The sequence below is a fragment of the Populus euphratica genome, unplaced genomic scaffold, assembly GCF_000495115.2.
Source record: "Populus euphratica unplaced genomic scaffold, PopEup_1.0 scaffold2.1, whole genome shotgun sequence".
NCBI classification, from domain to species: Eukaryota; Viridiplantae; Streptophyta; class Magnoliopsida; order Malpighiales; family Salicaceae; genus Populus; species Populus euphratica.
The window spans coordinates 4,497,659-4,518,363 of NW_011499846.1; the positions used below are offsets into that span (position 1 = coordinate 4,497,659).

The following is a 20,705-nucleotide window of genomic DNA, read 5'->3' on the forward strand; positions in this document are numbered from 1 at the left end:
TGCCCCCAAAAAAAAAAACTTCAGGCAATCATACAGTTTTCTTTCTTTCTTCCCTTGTATACTTAAGTAGGTTTATTTTGTATTTGTTGTTTTATCATTCAGAAAAGTATCCTCCTTAAATTTCATGTTCAAATTTGATGTAATTCAATCAGTATAGAACAAGGCTGGCCATGGAAGACTCAATAAACTTTGTAAAGATCATGCTACCACTGATTGCCGAAACATTAATAATGACTTCGTACAATTACTAGGTCAAAGGACAAAGATTCTTCAAAAAACTGGAAGGAAATTAATGGTTTTTCTTGTTCATATCGATATAATTTGCTAAAGCTATAGCAGAAGTCAAAAGCATGACGTCTGCTGGAAATCTGTGTAAGTAAACAACGCAGAGATCATCAGAAGCATTTGTACTCTAATGCGCTCTGGCAAGCTTCAAGAATGTCTGCAGATGGGGAGGGGGACGGGGTCGGAGCACAGTTATTAAACCCTGTTAGCTCAACAGGTCAACCCGATAATCTTGACCTAAGTTGGGTTTTAAAAACAAATATTTAGGAGGTGACCGAGTTAATCTATTTGATTTGTGACTCGGGTTTTGGAAGCAGCTGAGTCTGGCCATATTTCATTGCCATGTAATTTTAAAAGTTCACTTGTTAATGTCAACTCCTTTTTTATCCTAACGGTAGTATTCTTAGGTTAGTTTAAATATCAATGGAGACTAAGTTTGTTTTTTAAATTTATGTTCTTCTGCTGCTGGCTGATTGTTTAGCTGAGGAGTCCTCTCTCACCATGGATGAACATGGAATTGTGTAAGATAAGTAGTAAAAGTCAAATTTTTATTTTGTGAACAGAACATCATACAGTCCATACACCTAATTCGTCAGGCCATCACCGGGCTGGTTTACTGAACATGAAAGAATTTATTTTTATAACATATTAAAATTATATAAAAACATTAATTTAAAAATAAAAAAATAAAAAATACTGCTAAACTATAATATTAAACAGAAGCTTACATCACGGGTTGCTCAGCAATAAAGTCTAGAAAATCAGTAATTATATTTATTCATTAATTGATATATTATTCAAATTTTAAATTTAAGTCAAGAAGAAATAAAAATATTATTTAACCAAGGTTCTTAATTTATCAAATTTATTTCTTATATGAAAGCTATTTTTCAGAACCTTTGTCATCATGCAATTAAAATCAGTCAAAACTCATTTTTGGCACCACTATGCATCTGCTATAAATTCCACCCCTCGCACTTTTGACTCCTCTCTCTTTTTACTTCGTTTCGCTGGAGGTACTCTACTCCCTCTCTCCCTCTCTCTCTCGTTCTGTGTTTGGTTGCAGCCTCCATTCTTTAATTCGAGTCTCTACTTGCATTACATGCTTCCAAGCGTACCTTTTTATTTGATTTTTCAAGTTGTGAACTTTCTTCTCTTTGTGAATTGGATGACAGGATAATTTGCAGAGACTTTAATGGCCGTGAGAAAACCTGGTTTAATTGCTCTATTTGATCTTGATGACACTCTCACTGCTCCAAGGAAGGTATTAATTTCTTAAAAAAGAAATTGTCAGCGTAAAATAATAATAAATATGAAATTAGTTCACCCATTGAAATTGACTTTTCTTCCATTCAAATTCCAGGCAGCCACCCCAAGTATGTTAGAGTTCATCAAGGAACTCCGAAAGGTATTAATTATATTTATTTTTAGCACTAAAAAACGGGTTATTCTTTTTTTAGGAGTCTTTGCCCCTCGAACAGGTATGGAGAGTTAAAGAGTATTGGTAAATGCAGGTTGTTACTATAGGAGTGGTGAGTGGATCAGATCTCTCTAAGATATCAGGGATCTGATCTCTCTAAGATATCAGAGCAGCTTGGAAATACAGGTTTGAGCTTACTAAGGTTTTAAAGCTATTTTTCTGGAGTTTAAGGGGAGTTAGTAATTGTTGTATTCTTGGCTCTGCAGTTATGAACGACTATGATTATGTATTTTCTGAAAATGGGCTTGTTGCTCACAAAGATGGGAAGCTTATCGGCACCCAGGTACAGTTTGAGATGGAGATTTGAAACACTTGAGCTCAGTATTAGATCTGTTTCTTTTTTCCTTAAAATACTAGCTGCCAGTTACTTGTTAACTTGTTTTTTAAAATTACTCTGTGTAATTCTCCTTTTCCAGAGCTTGAAGTCATTTCTTGGAGATGAGAAGCTCAAGGTGAGATCTTTTGCTCATTATATAAGAATAATCTTAAGATTGCTTGTCTAGAAATGGTGTTGTTTAATCATGAATCCATTTAAGTGGGGTTCTGAAAGAGGTGACTCGTAAAAGCATTAATGTTTGCAGATTACTTGTCTGAGACTACAACAAGAACAAGATCATCTAGGATAAATTGAATAGTGTAAGGAATAGTGTCTTTTCACTGAGGATGCTGACTTGCAGCGCTGAGACTCGCATCCCATTGAGATAATTAAAAAAGGGGATGTTTTGGCATAGTAATTACATCGATTTTTTTTTCTAATAGATTTTTAATGAATCTGCAGGAATTTATAAACTTCACACTTCATTATATTGCTGACTTGGATATCCCCATAAAAAGGTGAGTGAATTCAGAGCTTGAAAGCCAATTTTTTTAAAAGCTCATCCAGCTGATTATTGCGAAGATGCTCAATAAGACCTTTCTGTTTTCCAATGACTTCTTTTTTATACAAGTTTTCCAATGATTTCTAAAGGGGAACATTTATAGAGTTACGAAGTGGGATGCTTAATGTGTCACCAATTGGACGGAACTGCAGCCAAGAAGAAAGAGATGAATTTGAAAAGTATGACAAGGTAAGAAAAGACTTGGGTTAGAATTTGAACAAAACAAATATTATTGGAAGCTATTGGGTTCATATTCTGGACTCTTTGTATAGTTGATGTTAATGCTGAAATACTGAACAAATTGAGTCCTCAGGTTAATAACATACGCCCAAAAATGGTATCTGTGCTGCGTGAAAAGTTCGCTCACCTTAACCTCACATTCTCAATAGGGGGACAGATAAGCTTTGACGTAAGTGCCATGTTAACTAGCTTATGATGATTCTTGAATGCAACAATCAGAAGGCGGGTTTGGAAGATTGGCATCATATTCATTATTCGTGCGAGATACTTGTTACAGGTTTTCCCTCAAGGCTGGGACAAGACATACTGTTTGAGATTCCTTGAGGAGTTCAGTGAAATTCACTTCTTTGGTGACAAAACTTACAAGGTTAGTTATCCTCTTATTATATTTCTCATCCCTGCTGGGCATTTCTTGCTTCGTGCTTTTAACTAATGAAAATCCAACAACGCTTACATTATTTGTAGTCTCTAATAATGTGTTTGTTTTCTTCAAAGTAACCTTCCTTTGGCTGGGACATCATATTTTATAGATTATGTTGTGTTTCAAACATAACTTGTTGATGGGCATCATTCCTGCTACTGTAGGGCCCCCTAATTATGAATTGCTCATTGGATTTGTGGTGCTAATGTTAGTCATTTTGTTAAGAGAAACATCAACTGAGAGGACAACCTCAAAGAATAACCAAATAATTGGTGTAAAGAGTCTGAGTTTCATTATCTAACGGATAATTGTCTGATAGTTTAGAGTTGCAACTGTCTGGACTTGTTGCTATTTGTAAGCTGAAGGGCTAGTCTTGAGTTATTCTGGACTGATTATGACAATTTCTGAGGATTGTACGGGAAGAGTTGCATTGATTTGGAAAGCAATGGATTTTCACTCTTTGTATCTAGTTATATCCTCAAAGCAGAAGATATTCGTGATTTCCCACAGAATATACTTGTTCTCTATAATTTAAACTAACCTCAGAAAATTCAGGCTTGGTCCACACTCCTGCATATATCTTGTGTTGCTTTCACTGTTTCACTGGCATTCTAATGTCCATATGCAATTGGAGATGCGATTCTAATTGTAGCATTCTATAATTATTCTTTATCATTGAATTCCTGGATTTATTAGATTTTTTATTTGAGCAGGGGGGAAACGATCATGAGATATATGAATCAGAACGAACTGTGGGTCACACAGGTCAGAAAAAGATTTCATCTTCAACCTATTTACTGGCATCTCAAGGTTTCATTTTCAATATGATGTAGCATCAGAATAAATAAAATCAAAACAGCTTAAAATAGTAGTTAACTAAACGAGTTATAGTTTTTTTTATTCACGTGGGAGAGTAGGGAATTAAAGAATGGTCTCTAAAGTTGGGCTTCACCTGTAACATTGTGAAGTCTGGGGGGGTCGGGGCCGGGGAATCCTGTACGCTTCAGCTGTCATTACTGCATTCAAACAATAACATTTAGCTGCATTTTTTGTCGTATACAAAGTCACTATGATACATGCAAATGCCATGTGAAGCAAAAAACTCATTCCATATTCAATTAATCTAAATGGATGGTCTTATTTCCCATTTTTATTAAAGTATGCTTAAACGTTAATGCAGCTGTATTGAATGGTTTCGATTTTATGGCTATTTTATCTGCAGTTACCAGCCCGGATGATACGGTAAAGCAGTGTAAAGCCCTTTTCTTATCCTGAGCTCGTGGCTATTATTTTGTTTCAACTCTGTGTCACATTTGTATTTTATCCATGAGAATAAGCGCAAAATATAAATTCCCAATTGAATGTATTATTTTATGAACAATTAAGACGTAATGGAGAGATATCCATTTATCACATGTAATTGTTTAACCTCGACTCCTATTTATATGCTTTTATGAGATTGGGAATTTTACCAGCAGTGAGCATGGAGACTGAAATGTCTTCGTGTATGCTCTTTTTCCTCGTTTATCTTCTTGTGTTGTTGCCTTAGCAAACCTAATGCAATCATAATGGAAATCGTGATTTATTTTTTAAGCCTGGAAAAATTAGTTTCTTATCTAAATTATATATGTTTTTCATTTATTTTTCTATGAGATGAAGGTAAATAAATTTGAAATTTTTTTGTAGCTTAAACCGAAATACTATGGTTATTTTTTCTTCCATCTTCTGTAGCTGCAATGATCAACTGTGTGCTTTTCACTGTGGTATATGGTGCGTAATGTTGATTTTTCCAATCATATAAAAATAGTTTTTAGAATTAATAAACTGAGAAAATTAATTAAAATATTTAAAAAAATCAAACTGACCTTTAAAAAAAAGGTAATCGGTTGGGTTTAGATTTTTGATGTAAAATAATTGAATCAAACTAAATTAAAATTGATCAGTTTGAATTAATTTTATTTTAAAAAAAATTTAATTTGATTATTTTTTAAAATAAAAATTTAAAAAAAAAACTGAAAATAATCACTCGTAATATGCTCTAATCACAATACATATTAATTTTGGGGTCAATTGGTTGTAACTGATTATTTTTATCAAATGATTTTGTGCAAATCAGCTCCTTCTGTTCTCAAATTACGAAGCTGCTATTTCCAGGTGGCTCCATGCAAAAGAATTCGTAGAGTTGCATTTATTGCTGCAATACCCAAGAAGCCGTCTTGCAAGATTCTCCGAAAGGATCTTATGAAGCTCGCAACCTCCAAGCTATGAATGCTTCAGGCTTATGCAAGATCATAATAAGTCGAGGCTTCTGCAAGATCATAATAAGTAGAGCAGGCGTACATGGTCAGCTACAATGTTCATGTTTATATAGCTAATAAAACTTCTCAATAATTTATTTTATTAAGAATTATGATCCGTTCTTTATTCTTGTTTTCATGATGCAACATTACAGTGCGTATAAATACTACGGTTCTTTCTATGAAAAAAATGTAATTCAATAATCTGAATAAAAAATAACACATCAGATTATTATTTTTGAGGAAACTATATCGTGGCTTAAGATTTAAAGCTGCTGAAGGGTCTTGCACGAGAACTACAAAGCGAGGAAAGACAAAATTAGAAAGGACTTTAAAACCAGAACATGGCCTTCTCTGAAATTTTGCTGCAGTCTCGAGTCACTTGCAGGAGAACTCCTGGAAACTTCGGAAAGGCCTTCCATCTCAGAATTCTAGGCTCCTGAAAGAGACAAGGAATTTTAGGCTCGTCAGGAATTTACTTGGGTCGATATCAAACAGCCAAAATAGTAATCCCCTGAGGCCAAAAACCGTCGGCTTGCAGAGCAAAAGGCAACAGGAAGGCAGCCACCATATTTGAGTTTGCACGTCTAGCAAAAAAACTCTGATATTCAAGAAAGACGCCTCGCTAAGAACTTCTAGTCATCTTCTTCACCTTTTTTAACCTCATGTAAGACAGCTTCGTCATCAATACATTGACTTCCCACTCAGCTTCAATGTCCCATTTTCTCTAACCATAAAGAATTGCATCACATAGCATAAAATTAGTCAAAATTAACAAGGAATTTGTAACTTGTGGTTGTTTCAGGAGTCTACAATGGTATTGGATTTGTTATATGTAAGCTGTTGGATTCTAATGGCATTTCACTGGTGCCCACATCTAGAGATTAGCAGAGGGGCCTTGATAGTTGGGAACCATGGCTTTGGTTTTGTTATACCCGTAGACTTCTCAAGGGGGGCTAAGACTGGCAAGGTATTTCAGTTCAAAACATTCCTTCTTCGCTGGTTTGGAGCTTTCTTCCTGTTGGTGCCTTACGGTGCAAATCAACTATGGGGAGTAATGACTCGAACAGGAGTTATCTGAAGAACGCCTGAAATAAACTAGTGTGGTGCCAAGAGAATGGATTGGTGGAAGCCCTCGTTCACTCCCACAGATTATGTGATTCTCCATGAATTATCAATGTTTCCTCCACTTCAGGGAAAGTTAATGGTAAAACCTCCGTTTAATTGCTGACATTTCAGAAAGGAACTGGTTCAAGTTTGATACTGGTAGCTAGTTTGGCTGGTTAAATGGTCTGCTGTATGCCGAAAGTAGATCTTACTCGAAATATTACCAGGTTGATTTAGCTTAAAGTAAATTTTAAGGTCTAGAATAGGTAGCGAGCACTGAGTAGAAACGAATACCTAATTGGCACTTTATTTCACCTCAGAAATTGAAAATCCCCTGAACACACACAAGTTTGGTTCATGTAGCAGGTCTCAAAGAGAATAAAGTTCCCAGAAATTATTTAACATGCTTATTATCTTGTTCCAGAGAATAAAGTTCCAAATGAATGGGTCAAAGGAGAGCTGAACGATCCTGAGAACCTTGCCGAGTGGAGAGTGGGTGATGAGAGCGAGTCTCTAGAGGATTTTAAAGAGGGTTCTTGACGTGGAACAACAACCAAAAGAATTAAAGTCGGAAAAAAAAAAAGCTTTTAGAGGAGAAGTTAAGAAGAGAAAGCAAAGAAAAAAAAAAAGAGAGAATTAGAGATATGTAAAATCTGTAAATTTTCATTAATTATCAAAACTAACTCTCACAATGACAAGAGAGCATATAAATAGTAAATTCTAAAACATTCCACTAATGGGCTCGGCCCAAACTGTTTAACATAAATAATAAGATAACAATGAACAGGCCCAAATAGGCTAAATAAATAAAATAACAATGCAATAGGCCCAAATGGGCTTAGTCTCCCAACCACAGCGTGACAGGCTGGGCCATCCTACGCCGTCTTCGTCCATATACTCGTATAGTTTGTGGTGTGGGTCTGGTGTCCCCATCAACTCTCCCGGGGTTAGAGAAACTCGACCCTGTCGAGTGTAGTACTGGCCGACTCTGATAGTATTCCCAAAGATCTGGATCAAGCTGCTGTAAAGTATCTCTAGTAATCCAAGTGCAATCTGAGTCAGGTCGACCCACCCAACGCACTAGAAACCGTTGAACCTCACCATTCCTGTTAAAAACAACTTGTTCATCCAGAATAGCATCAATATTATCCTTTTGTGCTGATGTCAAGGTGAAAGGGATAGAAGTTTCAATAGGATCATCAGAAGAGGAGTTAAGTGGTATCTCAAATGGATCATCTGGAATAGGAAGTGGTTTGTGGTATGCAACTAGATCCTCAATATTAAATGTAGAGCTAATGCCAAAATCATGTGGTAAATCAAGAACATAAGCGTTTGGACCTACCCGTTGTAGCACTTTGAAAGGTCCGGCACTACGTGCATGTAATTTTCGATTAGCTCCCGAAGGAAACCGCTCGGGTCTAATCCGTATCATAACATAATCTCCCACTTGAAACTCATTATGTCGTCTATGTAAATCAGCTTGAAGTTTATATTGCACATTACTTGCTTGAATCTGTTTAGTGATCTCAATATGCAAATCCTGAATTCTACGTGCAAAAGACTCGGCTGACTCAGACACTCTAGCATGAAGGGACATGGGAAGAAGGTCTAAAGGTTTCCTAGGCTTGTAACCATGTACAACTTCGAAAGGACTCATGCCTATTGACCTATTGATAGAGCTATTATAGGCAAATTGGGCCGTAGGAAGAATTAGATCCCAATTCCGATTATGATCACTTACTAGACACCTCAAAAGGTTGCCCAAACTCCTGTTAACCACCTCAGTTTGACCATCAGTTTGGGGGTGGTAAGCAGTAGAAAACTTCAATTTGGTTCCCACCATATGCCAAAGGGTTTTCCAGAAATAACTTGTGAATCTAACATCCCTATCCGAAACTATGGTTTGAGGAAGACCATACAACTTGACAATCTCATCAAAATAGAGTTTTGCAACTTTGGAAGCATCTGTGGTTTTAGTACAAGGAATAAAATGGGCCATCTTAGAGAAGCGGTCGACAACCACAAAAATAGAATCATGTTTCTTTGTAGTACGTGGAAGCCCAAGCACAAAATCCATGCTCACATCTTGCCAAGGGCAAGTAGGAACGGGCAGTGGGGTGTAAAGACCAGTATTTTGTTTTTTATGTTTAGCTAGTTGGCAAGTTCGGCATTGACCTACCAATTTAGCGACATCTCTTTTCAAACTAGACCAAAAAAACTGGCGTTCCACTTCTTCGATGGTTTTATTCCTTCCAAAATGTCCTGAGAGACCTCCAGCATGAATCTCCCATATCAAAAAATCACGCACAGATGTTTTTGGGATACAAAGCTTATTATCCCGAAATACCTCGCACTTTTGACTCCTCGCTTTCATTACTTCGTTTTGCTGAAGGTACTCCACTTTATCTCTCTCTATCTCGCTCTCTCTCTCTCTATTGCGCTGTGTTTGGTTGCAGCCTCTGTTCTTTAATCTGAGTCTCCACACGCATTACATGTTGCCAAACATACCTTTTTATTTGATTTTCCATGTTTTGAACTTTCTTCTCTTTGTGAATTGGATGACAGGATAATTTGTAGAGACTGTAATGGCCTTGAGAAAACCTGGTTTAATTGCTCTATTTGATGTTGATGGCACTGTCACTGCTCCAAGGAAGGTATTAATTTATTAAAAAAAAACATTGGCAGCGTAAAATAAGAATAAATATCAAATTAGTTCAGCCATTGAAATTGACATTTCTTAAATTCAAATTCCAGGGAGCCACCCCAAGTATGATAGAGTTCATCAAGGAACTCCGAAAGGTATTAATTATATTTATTTTTAGCACTAAAAAACGGGTTATTCTTTTTTTAGGAGTCTTTGCCCCTCGTACAGGTATGGAGAGTTAAAGAGTATTGGTAAATGCAGGTTGTTACTATAGGAGTGGTGGGTGGATCTGATCTCTCTAAGATATCAGAGCAGCTTGGAAAGACAGGTTTGAGCTTACTAAGGTTTTAAAGCTATTTTTCTGGAGTTGAAGGGGGGTTGGTAATTGTTCTTTTGTTGGCTCTGCAGTTATTAACGACTATGATTATGTATTTTCTGAAAATGGGCTTGTTGCTCACAAAGATGGGAAGCTTATCGGCACCCAGGTACAGTTTGAGATGGAGATTTGAAACACTTGAGCTCAGTATTAGATCTGTTTCTTTTTTCCTTAAAATACTAGCTGCCAGTTACTTGTTAACTTGTTTCTCTAAATTACTCTGTATAATCCTCCTTTTCCAGAGCTTGAAGTCATTTGTTGGAGACGAGAAGCTCAAGGTGAGATCTTTTGCTTATTATTGCTTGTCTAGAAATGGTGTTGTTTAATCATGAATCCATTTAAGTGGGGTTCTGAAAGAGGTGACTCGTAAAAGCATTAATGTTTGCAGATTACTTGTCTGAGACTACAACAAGAACAAGATCATCTAGGATAAATTGAGTAATGTAGGGAATAGTGTCTTGACACTGAGGATGCCAACATGCAGCGCTGAGACTCGCATCCCATTGAGATAATTAAAAAAAGGGATGTGTTGGCATAGTAATTAAATCGTTTTTTGTTCTAATAAATATTGATTGAATCTGCAGGAATTTATAAACTTCACACTTCATTATATTGCTGACTTGGATATCCCCATAAAAAGGTGAGTGAATTCAGAGCTTGAAAGCCAATTTTTTTAAAAGCTCATCCAGCTGATTATTGCGAAGATGCTCAATAAGACCTTTCTGTTTTCCAATGACTTCTTTTTTATACAAGTTTTCCAATGATTTCTAAAGGGGAACATTTATAGAATTCCGAAGTGGGATGCTTAATGTGTCACCAATTGGACGGAACTGCAGCCAAGAAGAAAGAGATGAATTTGAAAAATATGACAAGGTAAGAAAAGACTTGGGTTAGAATTTGAACAAAACAAATATTATTGGAAGCTATTGGGTTCATATTCTGGACTCTTTGTATAGTTGATGTTAATGCTGAAATACTGAACAAATTGAGTCCTCAGGTTCATAACATACGCCCAAAAATGGTATCTGTGCTGCGTGAAAAGTTCGCTCACCTTAACCTCACATTTTCAATAGGGGGACAGATAAGCTTTGATGTAAGTGCCATGTTAACTAGCTTATGATGATTCTTGAATGCAACAAACAGAAGGTGGGTTTGGAAGATTGGCATCATATTCATTATTGGTGCGTGATGCTTGTGACAGGTTTTCCCTCAGGGCTGGGACAAGACATACTGTTTGAGATACCTTGACGAGTTCAGTGAAATTCACTTCTTTGGTGACAAAACGTACAAGGTTATCCTCTTATCATATTTCTAGCTTTGTGTTTTTAATTAATGAAAATCAACAACACTTACATTATTTGTAGTCACTAGTAATGTGTTTGTTTTCTTCAAAGTAACCTTCCTTTTGTTGGGACTTCATATTGCATAGATTATGTTGTGTTTCAAACATAACTTGTTAATGGGCATCATTCCTGCTACTGTAGGGCCCCCTAATTATGAATTGCTCATTGGATTTGTGGTGCTAATGTTAGTCATTTTGTTAAGAGAAACATCAACTGAGGGGGAAACCTCAAAGAATAACCAAATAATTGGTGTAAAGAGTCTAAGTTTCATTATCTAACGGATAATTGTCTGATAGTTTAGAGTTGCAACTGTGTGGACTTGTTGCTATTTGTAAGCTAAAGGGCTAGTCTTGAGTTATTCTTGACTGGTTATGACAATTTCTGAGTATCTAGTACCGGAAGAGTTGCATTGATTTGGAAAGCAATGGATTTTCACTCTTTGTATCTAGTTATATCCTCAAAGCAGAAGATATTCGTGATTTCCCACAGAATATACTTGTTCTCTATAATTTAAACTAACCTCAGAAAATTCAGGCTTGGTCCACACTCCTGCATATATCTTGTGTTGCTTTCACTGTTTCACTGGCATTCTAATGTCCATATGCAATTGGAGATGCGATTCTAATTGTAGCATTCTATAATTATTCTTTATCATTGAATTCCTGTATTTATTAGATTTTTTATTTGAGCAGGGGGGAAACGATCATGAGATATATGAATCAGAACGAACTGTGGGTCACACAGGTCAGAAAAAGATTTCATCTTCAACCTATTTACTGGCATCTCAAGGTTTCATTTTCAATATGATGCACCATGAGAATAAATAAAATCAAAACAGCTTAAAATAGTAGTTAACTAAACTGGTTATAGGTTTTTTTATTCACGTGGGAGTGTAGGGAATTAAAGAATGGTCTCTAAAGTTGGACTTCACCTGTAACATTGTGTGGTCTTGGGGGGGGCAACATTGTGTGGTCTGGGCAATCCTGTACGCTTCAGCTGTCATGACTGCATTCAAACAATAACATTTAGCTGCATATTTTTGTCTTATACAAAGTCACTATGATGCATCCAATTGCCATGTGAAGCAAAAAATCCTTCCAGATGCAATTAATCTAAATGGATGGTCTTATTTCCCATTTTTATTGAAGTATGCTTAAACGTTAATGCAGCTGTATTGAATAGTTTCGATTTTATGGCTATTTTATCTGCAGTTACCAGCCCGGATGATACAGTGGAGCAGTGTAAAGCCCTCTTCTTAGCCTGAGCTCATGGCTATTATTTTGTTTCAACTCTGTGTTACATTTGTATTTTATCCATGAGAATAAGCGCAAAATATAAATTCCCAATTGAATGTATTATTTTATGAACAACTAAGACGTGATGGAGAGATATCCATTTATCACATGTAATTTCTTAACCTCGACTCCTATTTGTGTGCATTTATGAGAAAGGGAATTTTACCAGCAGTAAGCACGGAGACTGAAATGCCTTCGTGGATGCTCTTTTTCCTCGTCTATCTTCTTGTGTTGTTGCTTAATCAAAACCTAAAGTAATCATAATGGATATCGTAATTTATTTTTTAAGCCTGGAAAAATTAGTTTCGTAGCTAAATTGTATATATTTTTCATTTAATTTTCTATGAGATGAAGGTAAATAAATTTGAATCTTATTTGTAACTTAAACCGAATTAATGTTATTATTTTTCTTCTTTCTGTAGCTGCAATGATCAACTGTGCTTTTCAAAGTGGTATGCGGTGCTTAATGTTGATGTAACCAAACTTATATGGGTATATTTAGTACTGCTTTTAAAAAAAAAAACATTATATATAAAAAAACATTAATTCTATTTTTTTTAAGAGTTGTGATGCAGAAAATCATCCAAGAAAAATTGGACTTTAATAAAAAAAAAAAAGTAGCCAAAATATTATTTTAAAATAGCATTATTTTAAGAAGTAACTTTAGCATAGACGCAATTGGAATTAGTTATTTTAACAAAAACATAATTGAAAACTGACTCTGATAAGAAAAAAAATCAAATCACAAATTAATCCTAACTTTAACCTCAAACAATAATTCTAAATCTCAAAAACAAACCCTTAAACACTAATTTTAAAAATAAAGATTTTGGTTTTTTTTTGTGTTTTTTTATAGTTTAATTTGTTAAAGATTCACTCAATAATAAAATAATAAAGCATAAAATTTATCAAAAACCTCACAAGGAATTGGAAAAAAAAAGGGGTAAAAAAAACCAAAAGATTTTGATTAGTGTTTAAATGTTAATGATTAATTTTTGGGTTTGGTATTGTTTAGGGTTTATATTTTGGGTTAATTTAAGGTTAGAATTAAGGTTTGTTTGTTGTATGATTTTTCTGTTATTCTTAATCATATTTTTGTTCAAATTATTTTATTTTTTAATATTGTTTTTTGGATGTATTATTTTACCAAAATTTTTAACCATTTTTGTAAAAGAAAAAACCCAGAAAATCCAATTGCATTTTTATTAAACACTAGAATTTATTTTCATCGATCAATCATTGAACAAAAGGAAAAAGAATTGGAAAAGGAAAATAAAATAAACGAAGGAAATAAAAGGCGCCGACGTGACCGTTAAAGGAAGCTGCAGCCAAAAGTCCCAACCGACGAAACCAAATGGCCTGTGAATCAGAGGATCAAAACCCTAGATTCTTCGTGGCGGTTCACGTTGGAGCGGGATATCACGCGCCATCCAATGAAAAGGCTCTGAGGTCCGCCATGAAGCGCGCTTGTCTCGCTGCTGCTTCTATTCTTCGCAAGGTCCTCTCTTTTTTTCTCTTTTCTTTCTCCATTTCCTCATTTTTACAATCAATTAAGATAGTGAAATATTTTGTTTTCTTTTTGGACCGATCTAGGGTCCTGGTGGATGTATAGATGCTGTTACGGCCGCCATTCAAGTACTGGAGGTAACGAGTTTATCTAGTTTGCTCATTTATGGTTAATTTTAATGCAAGAACATGGAAAGAATGCTATTTTTGTTTTCTGGCCGATCCAATGGGTTCTTGATTAACAATTGAAGGTGCAAGGCGCAATTTCACCCGGCCTAGAGTGGTTAATGGGGGCGGGCTTTAGGTTTCACGTGTTTATTCTATCATGTTTTATTTCAGGGAAACCGCCTTAAATCTATGATTGAGTGTAGTTTACCTTCATATAGGCTTGTATAAATGAGAAGATGAGATGATGTTGCCTTTGTTGTTTTGTTGAAGGATGACCCAAGCACAAATGCAGGCCAGGGTTCTAATTTGACGGAAGATGGTCATGTGGAATGTGATGCTAGTATTATGGATGGTGATTCTGGTGCATTTGGAGCTGTTGGAGCTGTTCCAGGTATAAAATAAGACTTAGTTTTCATGTGGATTTCATTTATACTCTGTTTCTGGTGAATTCACTGAATAAATATTTCACTAGTTGTAGTCCAGGTGTCCGAAATGCCATCCATATTGCTGCATTATTGGCCAAGGAGCAAATGATGGGGTCTTCACTATTGGGTCGAATACCTCCTATGTAATTATCCATCTTTCTTCTTTATAACGTTCTGAATTGTTATGATGCCTCTTAAATTTTGTTCTTTTTTTCTGTGTTCCATCTTAATGTTTTCAAGATTAATATTTCTACTTTCCTTAGAACTTGATATTGCATGTATGATTAGGACTTCTGTTTACAGTTCAAAATGCTAACTTCATGAATCATAACTGCTGCTTAAAATGTGCTCAGTGCTATAACATTTAAACATGCTTCAACTGGTATCTTAAGTATTAAACTCATGTTTTAGTTATTTGGAGGCATTTATATTCAAGTTTTGAATCAAATCGCTCTTGATATGATAATAATGGCATCTTGGACACACTCCAAAAACCTGTTAAAAAAAAAAAGAAAAAAAAGAACAGAGATACTCCAAAAACGAGTTCTTTGATCAATTATGTCAATCAATGATGTTTTATAAAATTTAATTGTATTGTTTTTATACGAGGTAGATGTGATACATACACCCATGTTCTTTTCTTTTTTCCCCTTAATGTTTTCTAGTTTTCTCAAGGCATGTTTTATGTGCCCTTAGGTTCTTGGTTGGTGAAGGTGCACGTGTATGGGGAAAGTCCAAAGGCATTGATTTGCCAGAAATTGTGGAGGCTGAAAAGGTATAGTTTGATCCTTTAAATTGATTTTACTTCAGAAAATTAATATATGCTTAATCTGTTATTTTGTTGAATATTTTCCATTTGAAAAACAGTGGCTAGTGACAGCAAGGGCAAAAGCACAATGGACAAAGTACAAAAGAATGCTTGCTAATGCCAATGCTAGGATTTATTCTGATGATAGACTTTGTTGTAGTGCTCAAGAGACCTCAAAAATATCAGGTATCGCATTAGTTTTTGACACTAATTACTTTCTCTTAACAAGCATTAAGTCAGTAAGTGTAAATTCTTTGTTTATGAGCTACCTAGAGTGTGAGACCGACTTCTCTCCTGCCATCTTCCAATTTGCATGTTATGCAGAGTGTCATATTGTTGTTTCTGATGGTCGTTCTAAGAATTTAATTAGACATAATTATCTAACACTTGTATAGATGGCTCTTGTTTTGTTGGTGGCTTGCAACCAATGCCATTGTATATATCAATACAACATTTCTGTTTGCACCAGTATTCTTGCTTGTTTCTTTTCCCCTTTCATCTGTGTTAGCAACAGTGGTCATGCATGCCTTTTCCAGGCGTTCCAAATATTACAATGTTTGATGCTTGTTGTATTGGTTTTGCAGAATTAGAATTTCAATCTTATGAACCTTCAGAAGGGAATGATGGTGGGCAATCGTCTATGCCAAGCACCATGGAAGAGGACTGTGTCATGGACACAGTTGGAGTTATCTGTGTTGACACTGAAGGACACATAGCTTCTGGGGCCTCTAGTGGTGGTATAGCAATGAAGGTAATGAATGGTATAATTCATTTTCAATGTTGTTACTGACATATCTTGGAGGAATTAAGTAATTATAATGGGAAAACAGATAGGTGGGCGAGTGGGGCTGGCAGCAATGCATGGTTGTGGTTGCTGGGCTTCTTCAAGGGGTCCTTTTGGTGTTCCTTTCATAATTGGCTGCTGTGCTTCTGGTGCTGGTGAATACCTAATGAAAGGATTTGCTGCCAGGGAGTGCTGTGTTTCGGCATCAATGTATGATTCTGTTTTCTTGCAATATCTCTAGTTGGCCTTCTATCCTAGAATTCCACATGCTCACAATTGCTTAATGCATGGAGTCGCCATGATCAATTCAGCTTGAGCCCTTGGAAGTTATTCATTTAAAGAAAGAAGAACAATAATTTTGATTGCATGAAGTATCTGTATTTGCTGATGCTTCAACAATCAGATACTTGCCAATGCATTGCTATAATGAATCAGGTGCTTCAAGGGATAGCCACTTTGTTAAACTGACTAGGTTATTTTCATGCTCAGTTCCCATGCTGGTCCTGCCTCTGCTAGTATGAAAGTATTACGGTCTGTAATTCTGGATGACAATCGAAATGCTACTGAAAAAAGTGCTGGGATTTTACTTGTGCAAGCCGATGCCCCTATGATGGTGAGCTTGTCTAAGACATTTGGTTCTGTGTGCGCAATATTATTATTTATTCAATTCATTGTTTGTTTCTTAGGCTTCAGGAAACTTACCGAAGCTGAAAGCAATAGAAATTGCAGCAGCTTTTTCCTCCTTGTCTTTTGGGATAGGATATCATGGAAGTTCTATGAAACGGCCCAAGGTATCAACCCCTTTTACCCGCTTGCATGAAAATTAAATTGGAAGCATAATGTTTTCCTGATAACATTGCTTTTCAGGTTTCTGTTCTTCGCAGTACGAAACAGCAGAGAAAAACTGGAATAGACCATTTTGAAGCACGAGTTGATCTTTCGGCCAAAAATTTGTTGTGACTGGAATTTTTATCACTGTGATTCTAGACTTTCAGATTCATTAGAAAGTAAAAGAAAATACAATCAGTGACGGTTTTTGGCATTGATGAAGTGTGCTCAAGTTGCATGTATCTTTTTCAATAGATAGATGGAATCCAAGCAGATTGAAGAGGTGATAATTGATGTTGAAATGATATAAACGTGAACAGTAGTCGTCAAAGATTTAACCTTTTTTTTTTTTTACTCACTGCTTTTTTTTCTGCACCTGCCTTCGAGACCATACTGTCCTTGACTATCCATACGTGTTTGGCAAAAAGAACAGTATCCATACGCCGCTCATGGTTCTGTATCACCAAGTTACATGCAATCTACTGCAAATGAACTAGGAGTTAAAATTTAACAGATATGATATAAGAATCCGATCCATAATTGAATTCTGCACAACAGGAAGGATGGTTGTTTAGGCCTCGTTCATGGCATCTGGAATTGGAACCGAACAGTTATAGAATGATAATCAAGGAAACCCATTAACCTGGTGAAAGAAAATAACAAACACTGTTCAAAATAGAACCCTAGATTTTGGCGCGTAAAATCTACTGTACACTTTCCCTAGCAAGATATAATGCCTTCCACCTGTCATAAAATCTCACCTTGTCATAAAAATAAACTAGTAGAAAGGCAGCGCCTGGGACTGAAACTAGCTCCTCCCTGAGAAAATGGGAGCTCAAGCTACCACCAGGCCGGTCCCTGGGAAGCCAGCCCTATCATATTAGCATTGATCTTTAAAATCTCGTGATAATCACTGGACGTTGTGTGTCCTCTTTTCTGAGCTGAGAGTATTAGAGAGAAGCAATGCTGTGGTCATAGGACCAACACCTCCAGGAACTGGAGGAACAGCTGAAGCAGCCTTGCAGGCCTCCTCATAGAAGACATCTCCACCCAATTAGTAACCTCGAGGGCTTTTTGCATCCTTTTTATACATGCATGCATACAAATAAAAACCCGTCAATCACATAAAAATATAACCTGGAAAGCATGTAGAGGAAAGGAAAAACACAAGCCACTATAGAATTCTGCTCACCTCAACTGCATTAATTCCAACGACAATTACAACCGCACCAGGTTTTAAACAGCTCCCCCTCGCCATATATGGCTGCCCTACAGCAGAGATTATTATATCTGCTTGTTTTATGATCTCTTCAGGGTTCTGGGTTCAAGAATGGACAGTGCTCACGGTAGCATCTTCCCTTTACCAATATGGAGAACATCAAGACGACGAGTCTAGAAAAGGACAGATACACCCATATATATGATGACAAGAGAAGTGGCAAAAAATTTTTAGAATCTACAGAAGCCCTTGCTGGGAAAATTAATTGCCTGAAGCAACAAAGCAGCTAGCATCCCTACAATATTGCTCCGACCAATCACAAATGCTCTCTCATCCTTCGATTTCAACACCATATCTATGCAAAAATTCTACGCACCCTTTAGGCGTACACGGAACAAATAATGGGTCTCTTCCTCGCATTGTAAGACGACCAATGTTCAATGGAAGGAAAGCATCCACATCCTTCTCAGTGTTAACAGCATTTAGCACATTCTGCTCATTCGTATGCCGATACAAACATGCAAACACGGCCACTTCTAATCAAACCATCACAATTCAGCACAACAATACCATGTAACTCTTTCAACGTTGTCAAAAATTGTTCAAATTCAAAACCATACCGAAGGCAGGGACAAGAATGCCATGAACTGAAGGATCGTTATTAAATTCCTAAATAAACTTAATCAATTCTTGTTCGCTAGAATCTTCTGGCAGACGTACTTCAAAAGAGTTGATTCCCCCAGATGCACAAGCTTTATTCTTGTTGCGAACATAAGTAGCAGAATCCTTCCAGTCACCAACAAGAATCCCTGCTAAACCAGGAACAACACTAATTGCTTCCTTCATCTTCAACACTTGAGCAGTTATCCCATCTCTTATTTGCTTTGCCACCATTCTCCCATCAATTACCCTCGCGGACGCTTCACCACTCGGTTTATCTGAGCAACAAACGAAGCAAACACATTAGAATTCCAAAAAACACGTTCGACAAGATGCCTCGCATGGCGGAGGAAAAGAGGGGAATTAAAAGACGAAGTGAATGGGGCAAGAGGAAAAGGACGAGAAGCTGTGGAAGAGTCAGTGAAGATGAGTGATGAGGACATTTTGGTGGTGGCGAAGCAAAGTCCAAGAAACCTCGACGTAGTGTTTTGTGTTTGTGGCGGCCTGTGTTTGAAAAATAATTGCAAGGTTTTGGAGGTTGAGCAGACTGGCTTGTGCTGAAGATTGTTGACAGTGGGTGCGAGCCCACGCCCTTTCCATCCTTGTCTGCCTCTTTGCACCTCCTCGGCCACCTCAAAAAGGGAATTCTCTGGGAATGAATAACGGCAGAAGAACAAAACCATTTTATTTAAAGCTTTTAGTTTGAACTAGTTTGGTGTTGCATCATAGGACGAGGACTCATTTTTTTTTTTTATAAAAACTATTAAAATATTAAAAATATTGAATTTAGCTATAACACATAACTAAAATTTTAAGTTGGTTATAACACCAAATTTAACTAACGATAATATTTATAATATAAATATTAATATTTAATTTATTTTCTTAAAATCTTATATTTTTTTAATCTTAAAAAAAATAGTTTTTCTTCAATAAAAATAACAATATTTTTATAATGATAATAATAACAGTAATAACAATAATTTTAAATTTTACTCTTCAAATCAAATCTTAGGTTGATTTTTAATATTGATAATAATTTTTTTTAATTTATTAATTATTTTATAAATAATAATAATTATAATTTTTATATTAATACTTTTAATTATAATAAAAACAACATTATTTATAATATAAATAATAATATTTTTAATATTAATAAACTTACCCAAGTTTAAGTAAATTTAACTGCAATATTAGACTCAAACATTTTGAACTTTTCTTAAATACTCTATCCAAAAATATTGGATTTAATTATAATCTTAATTTATTAAAGTTTGGTGAGGATACAGGATCCAAGATCATTGGATCCTTATACGAAACCATCAATCTAAAACCTAGACTCATGATTTAATTATCTTGGGCCAGAGAGGGCTACAAAATCCAAGGTATTTGGATCTTTTTATCATTTCCAATCAACTTGGGTTAAGCATCTCTTTTTAGCCTCAAATTTCTCGAGTTTTAAAAAATATCTCAAATCCAAGTTAATAATAATCGATTCTACTCTTCAAATCAAACTTATATTTTTATTCAATAGTAATAAGATTTATTTTAAATTTAATAATATTAATAAATTTAATAATTATTAAATTTATATGACTCAAGTTTTTATAGTTTTTAATCCCTTTAAATAAATTTTTTTTATAGTAATAATATATTTTTTAAATTCATTAGTGATAGTAATAATAAAAATTTAATTTTACCCTTTAAATCAAATCTATAGTTTCTTTTTAATATTAATGATATTTTTTTAAATTTATTAATTATTATATTAATTATACTAAAAATAATAATTTGTATACTACAAATAATGATATTTTTTATGTCAATAACATTAATTATAATAAAAAATATTATTTATTAATAATATTAAACTTATGTGCCTAATTTTTATAGTTTTTAATCCCTTCAAATAAAACTTATTGTTTTTCTTTGATAATA

The 20,705-nt window shown here is 35.3% G+C and overlaps 3 protein-coding genes and 1 long non-coding RNA gene across 4 annotated transcripts in view; all 4 read left to right on the forward strand.

Annotated features, from left to right (window-relative positions):
- Positions 1–4,782, forward strand: part of LOC105133502 (phosphomannomutase-like) — a 6,997-nt gene extending 2,215 nt beyond the window's left edge. Inside the window, exons 5-12 of the mRNA XM_011037535.1 lie at positions 1,972–2,048; positions 2,182–2,217; positions 2,544–2,599; positions 2,733–2,832; positions 2,957–3,052; positions 3,161–3,250; positions 4,018–4,069; positions 4,527–4,782. Of these exons, the coding sequence (XP_011035837.1) occupies positions 1,972–2,048; positions 2,182–2,217; positions 2,544–2,599; positions 2,733–2,832; positions 2,957–3,052; positions 3,161–3,250; positions 4,018–4,069; positions 4,527–4,579 (560 nt within the window). The 3' untranslated portion in view covers positions 4,580–4,782. The remainder of the gene's footprint in view (positions 1–1,971; positions 2,049–2,181; positions 2,218–2,543; positions 2,600–2,732; positions 2,833–2,956; positions 3,053–3,160; positions 3,251–4,017; positions 4,070–4,526) is intronic.
- LOC105133494 (uncharacterized) lies at positions 1,503–1,820 on the forward strand. Its single transcript, XR_843811.1, has 3 exons — positions 1,503–1,549; positions 1,649–1,693; positions 1,800–1,820. It is a non-coding gene; the product is annotated as an uncharacterized LOC105133494 (long non-coding RNA).
- Positions 4,783–9,054: 4,272 nt separating the features above from the next.
- On the forward strand, positions 9,055–12,556 carry LOC105133486 (phosphomannomutase). The gene is made up of 12 exons (XM_011037516.1): positions 9,055–9,100; positions 9,274–9,362; positions 9,463–9,507; positions 9,614–9,680; positions 9,761–9,837; positions 9,971–10,006; positions 10,313–10,368; positions 10,502–10,601; positions 10,726–10,821; positions 10,930–11,019; positions 11,764–11,815; positions 12,283–12,556. Exons 2-12 carry the CDS (start codon positions 9,294–9,296, stop codon positions 12,333–12,335), a joined length of 741 nt encoding a protein of 246 aa, XP_011035818.1. The 5' UTR covers positions 9,055–9,100; positions 9,274–9,293; the 3' UTR covers positions 12,336–12,556.
- Positions 12,557–13,636: 1,080 nt separating this feature from the next.
- On the forward strand, positions 13,637–17,230 carry LOC105133507 (N-terminal nucleophile aminohydrolases (Ntn hydrolases) superfamily protein). The gene is made up of 11 exons (XM_011037547.1): positions 13,637–13,864; positions 13,960–14,010; positions 14,311–14,431; positions 14,524–14,608; positions 15,162–15,240; positions 15,333–15,459; positions 15,858–16,024; positions 16,104–16,267; positions 16,547–16,670; positions 16,744–16,848; positions 16,925–17,230. Exons 1-11 carry the CDS (start codon positions 13,721–13,723, stop codon positions 17,015–17,017), a joined length of 1,260 nt encoding a protein of 419 aa, XP_011035849.1. The 5' UTR covers positions 13,637–13,720; the 3' UTR covers positions 17,018–17,230.
- Positions 17,231–20,705: the final 3,475 nt, after the last annotated feature.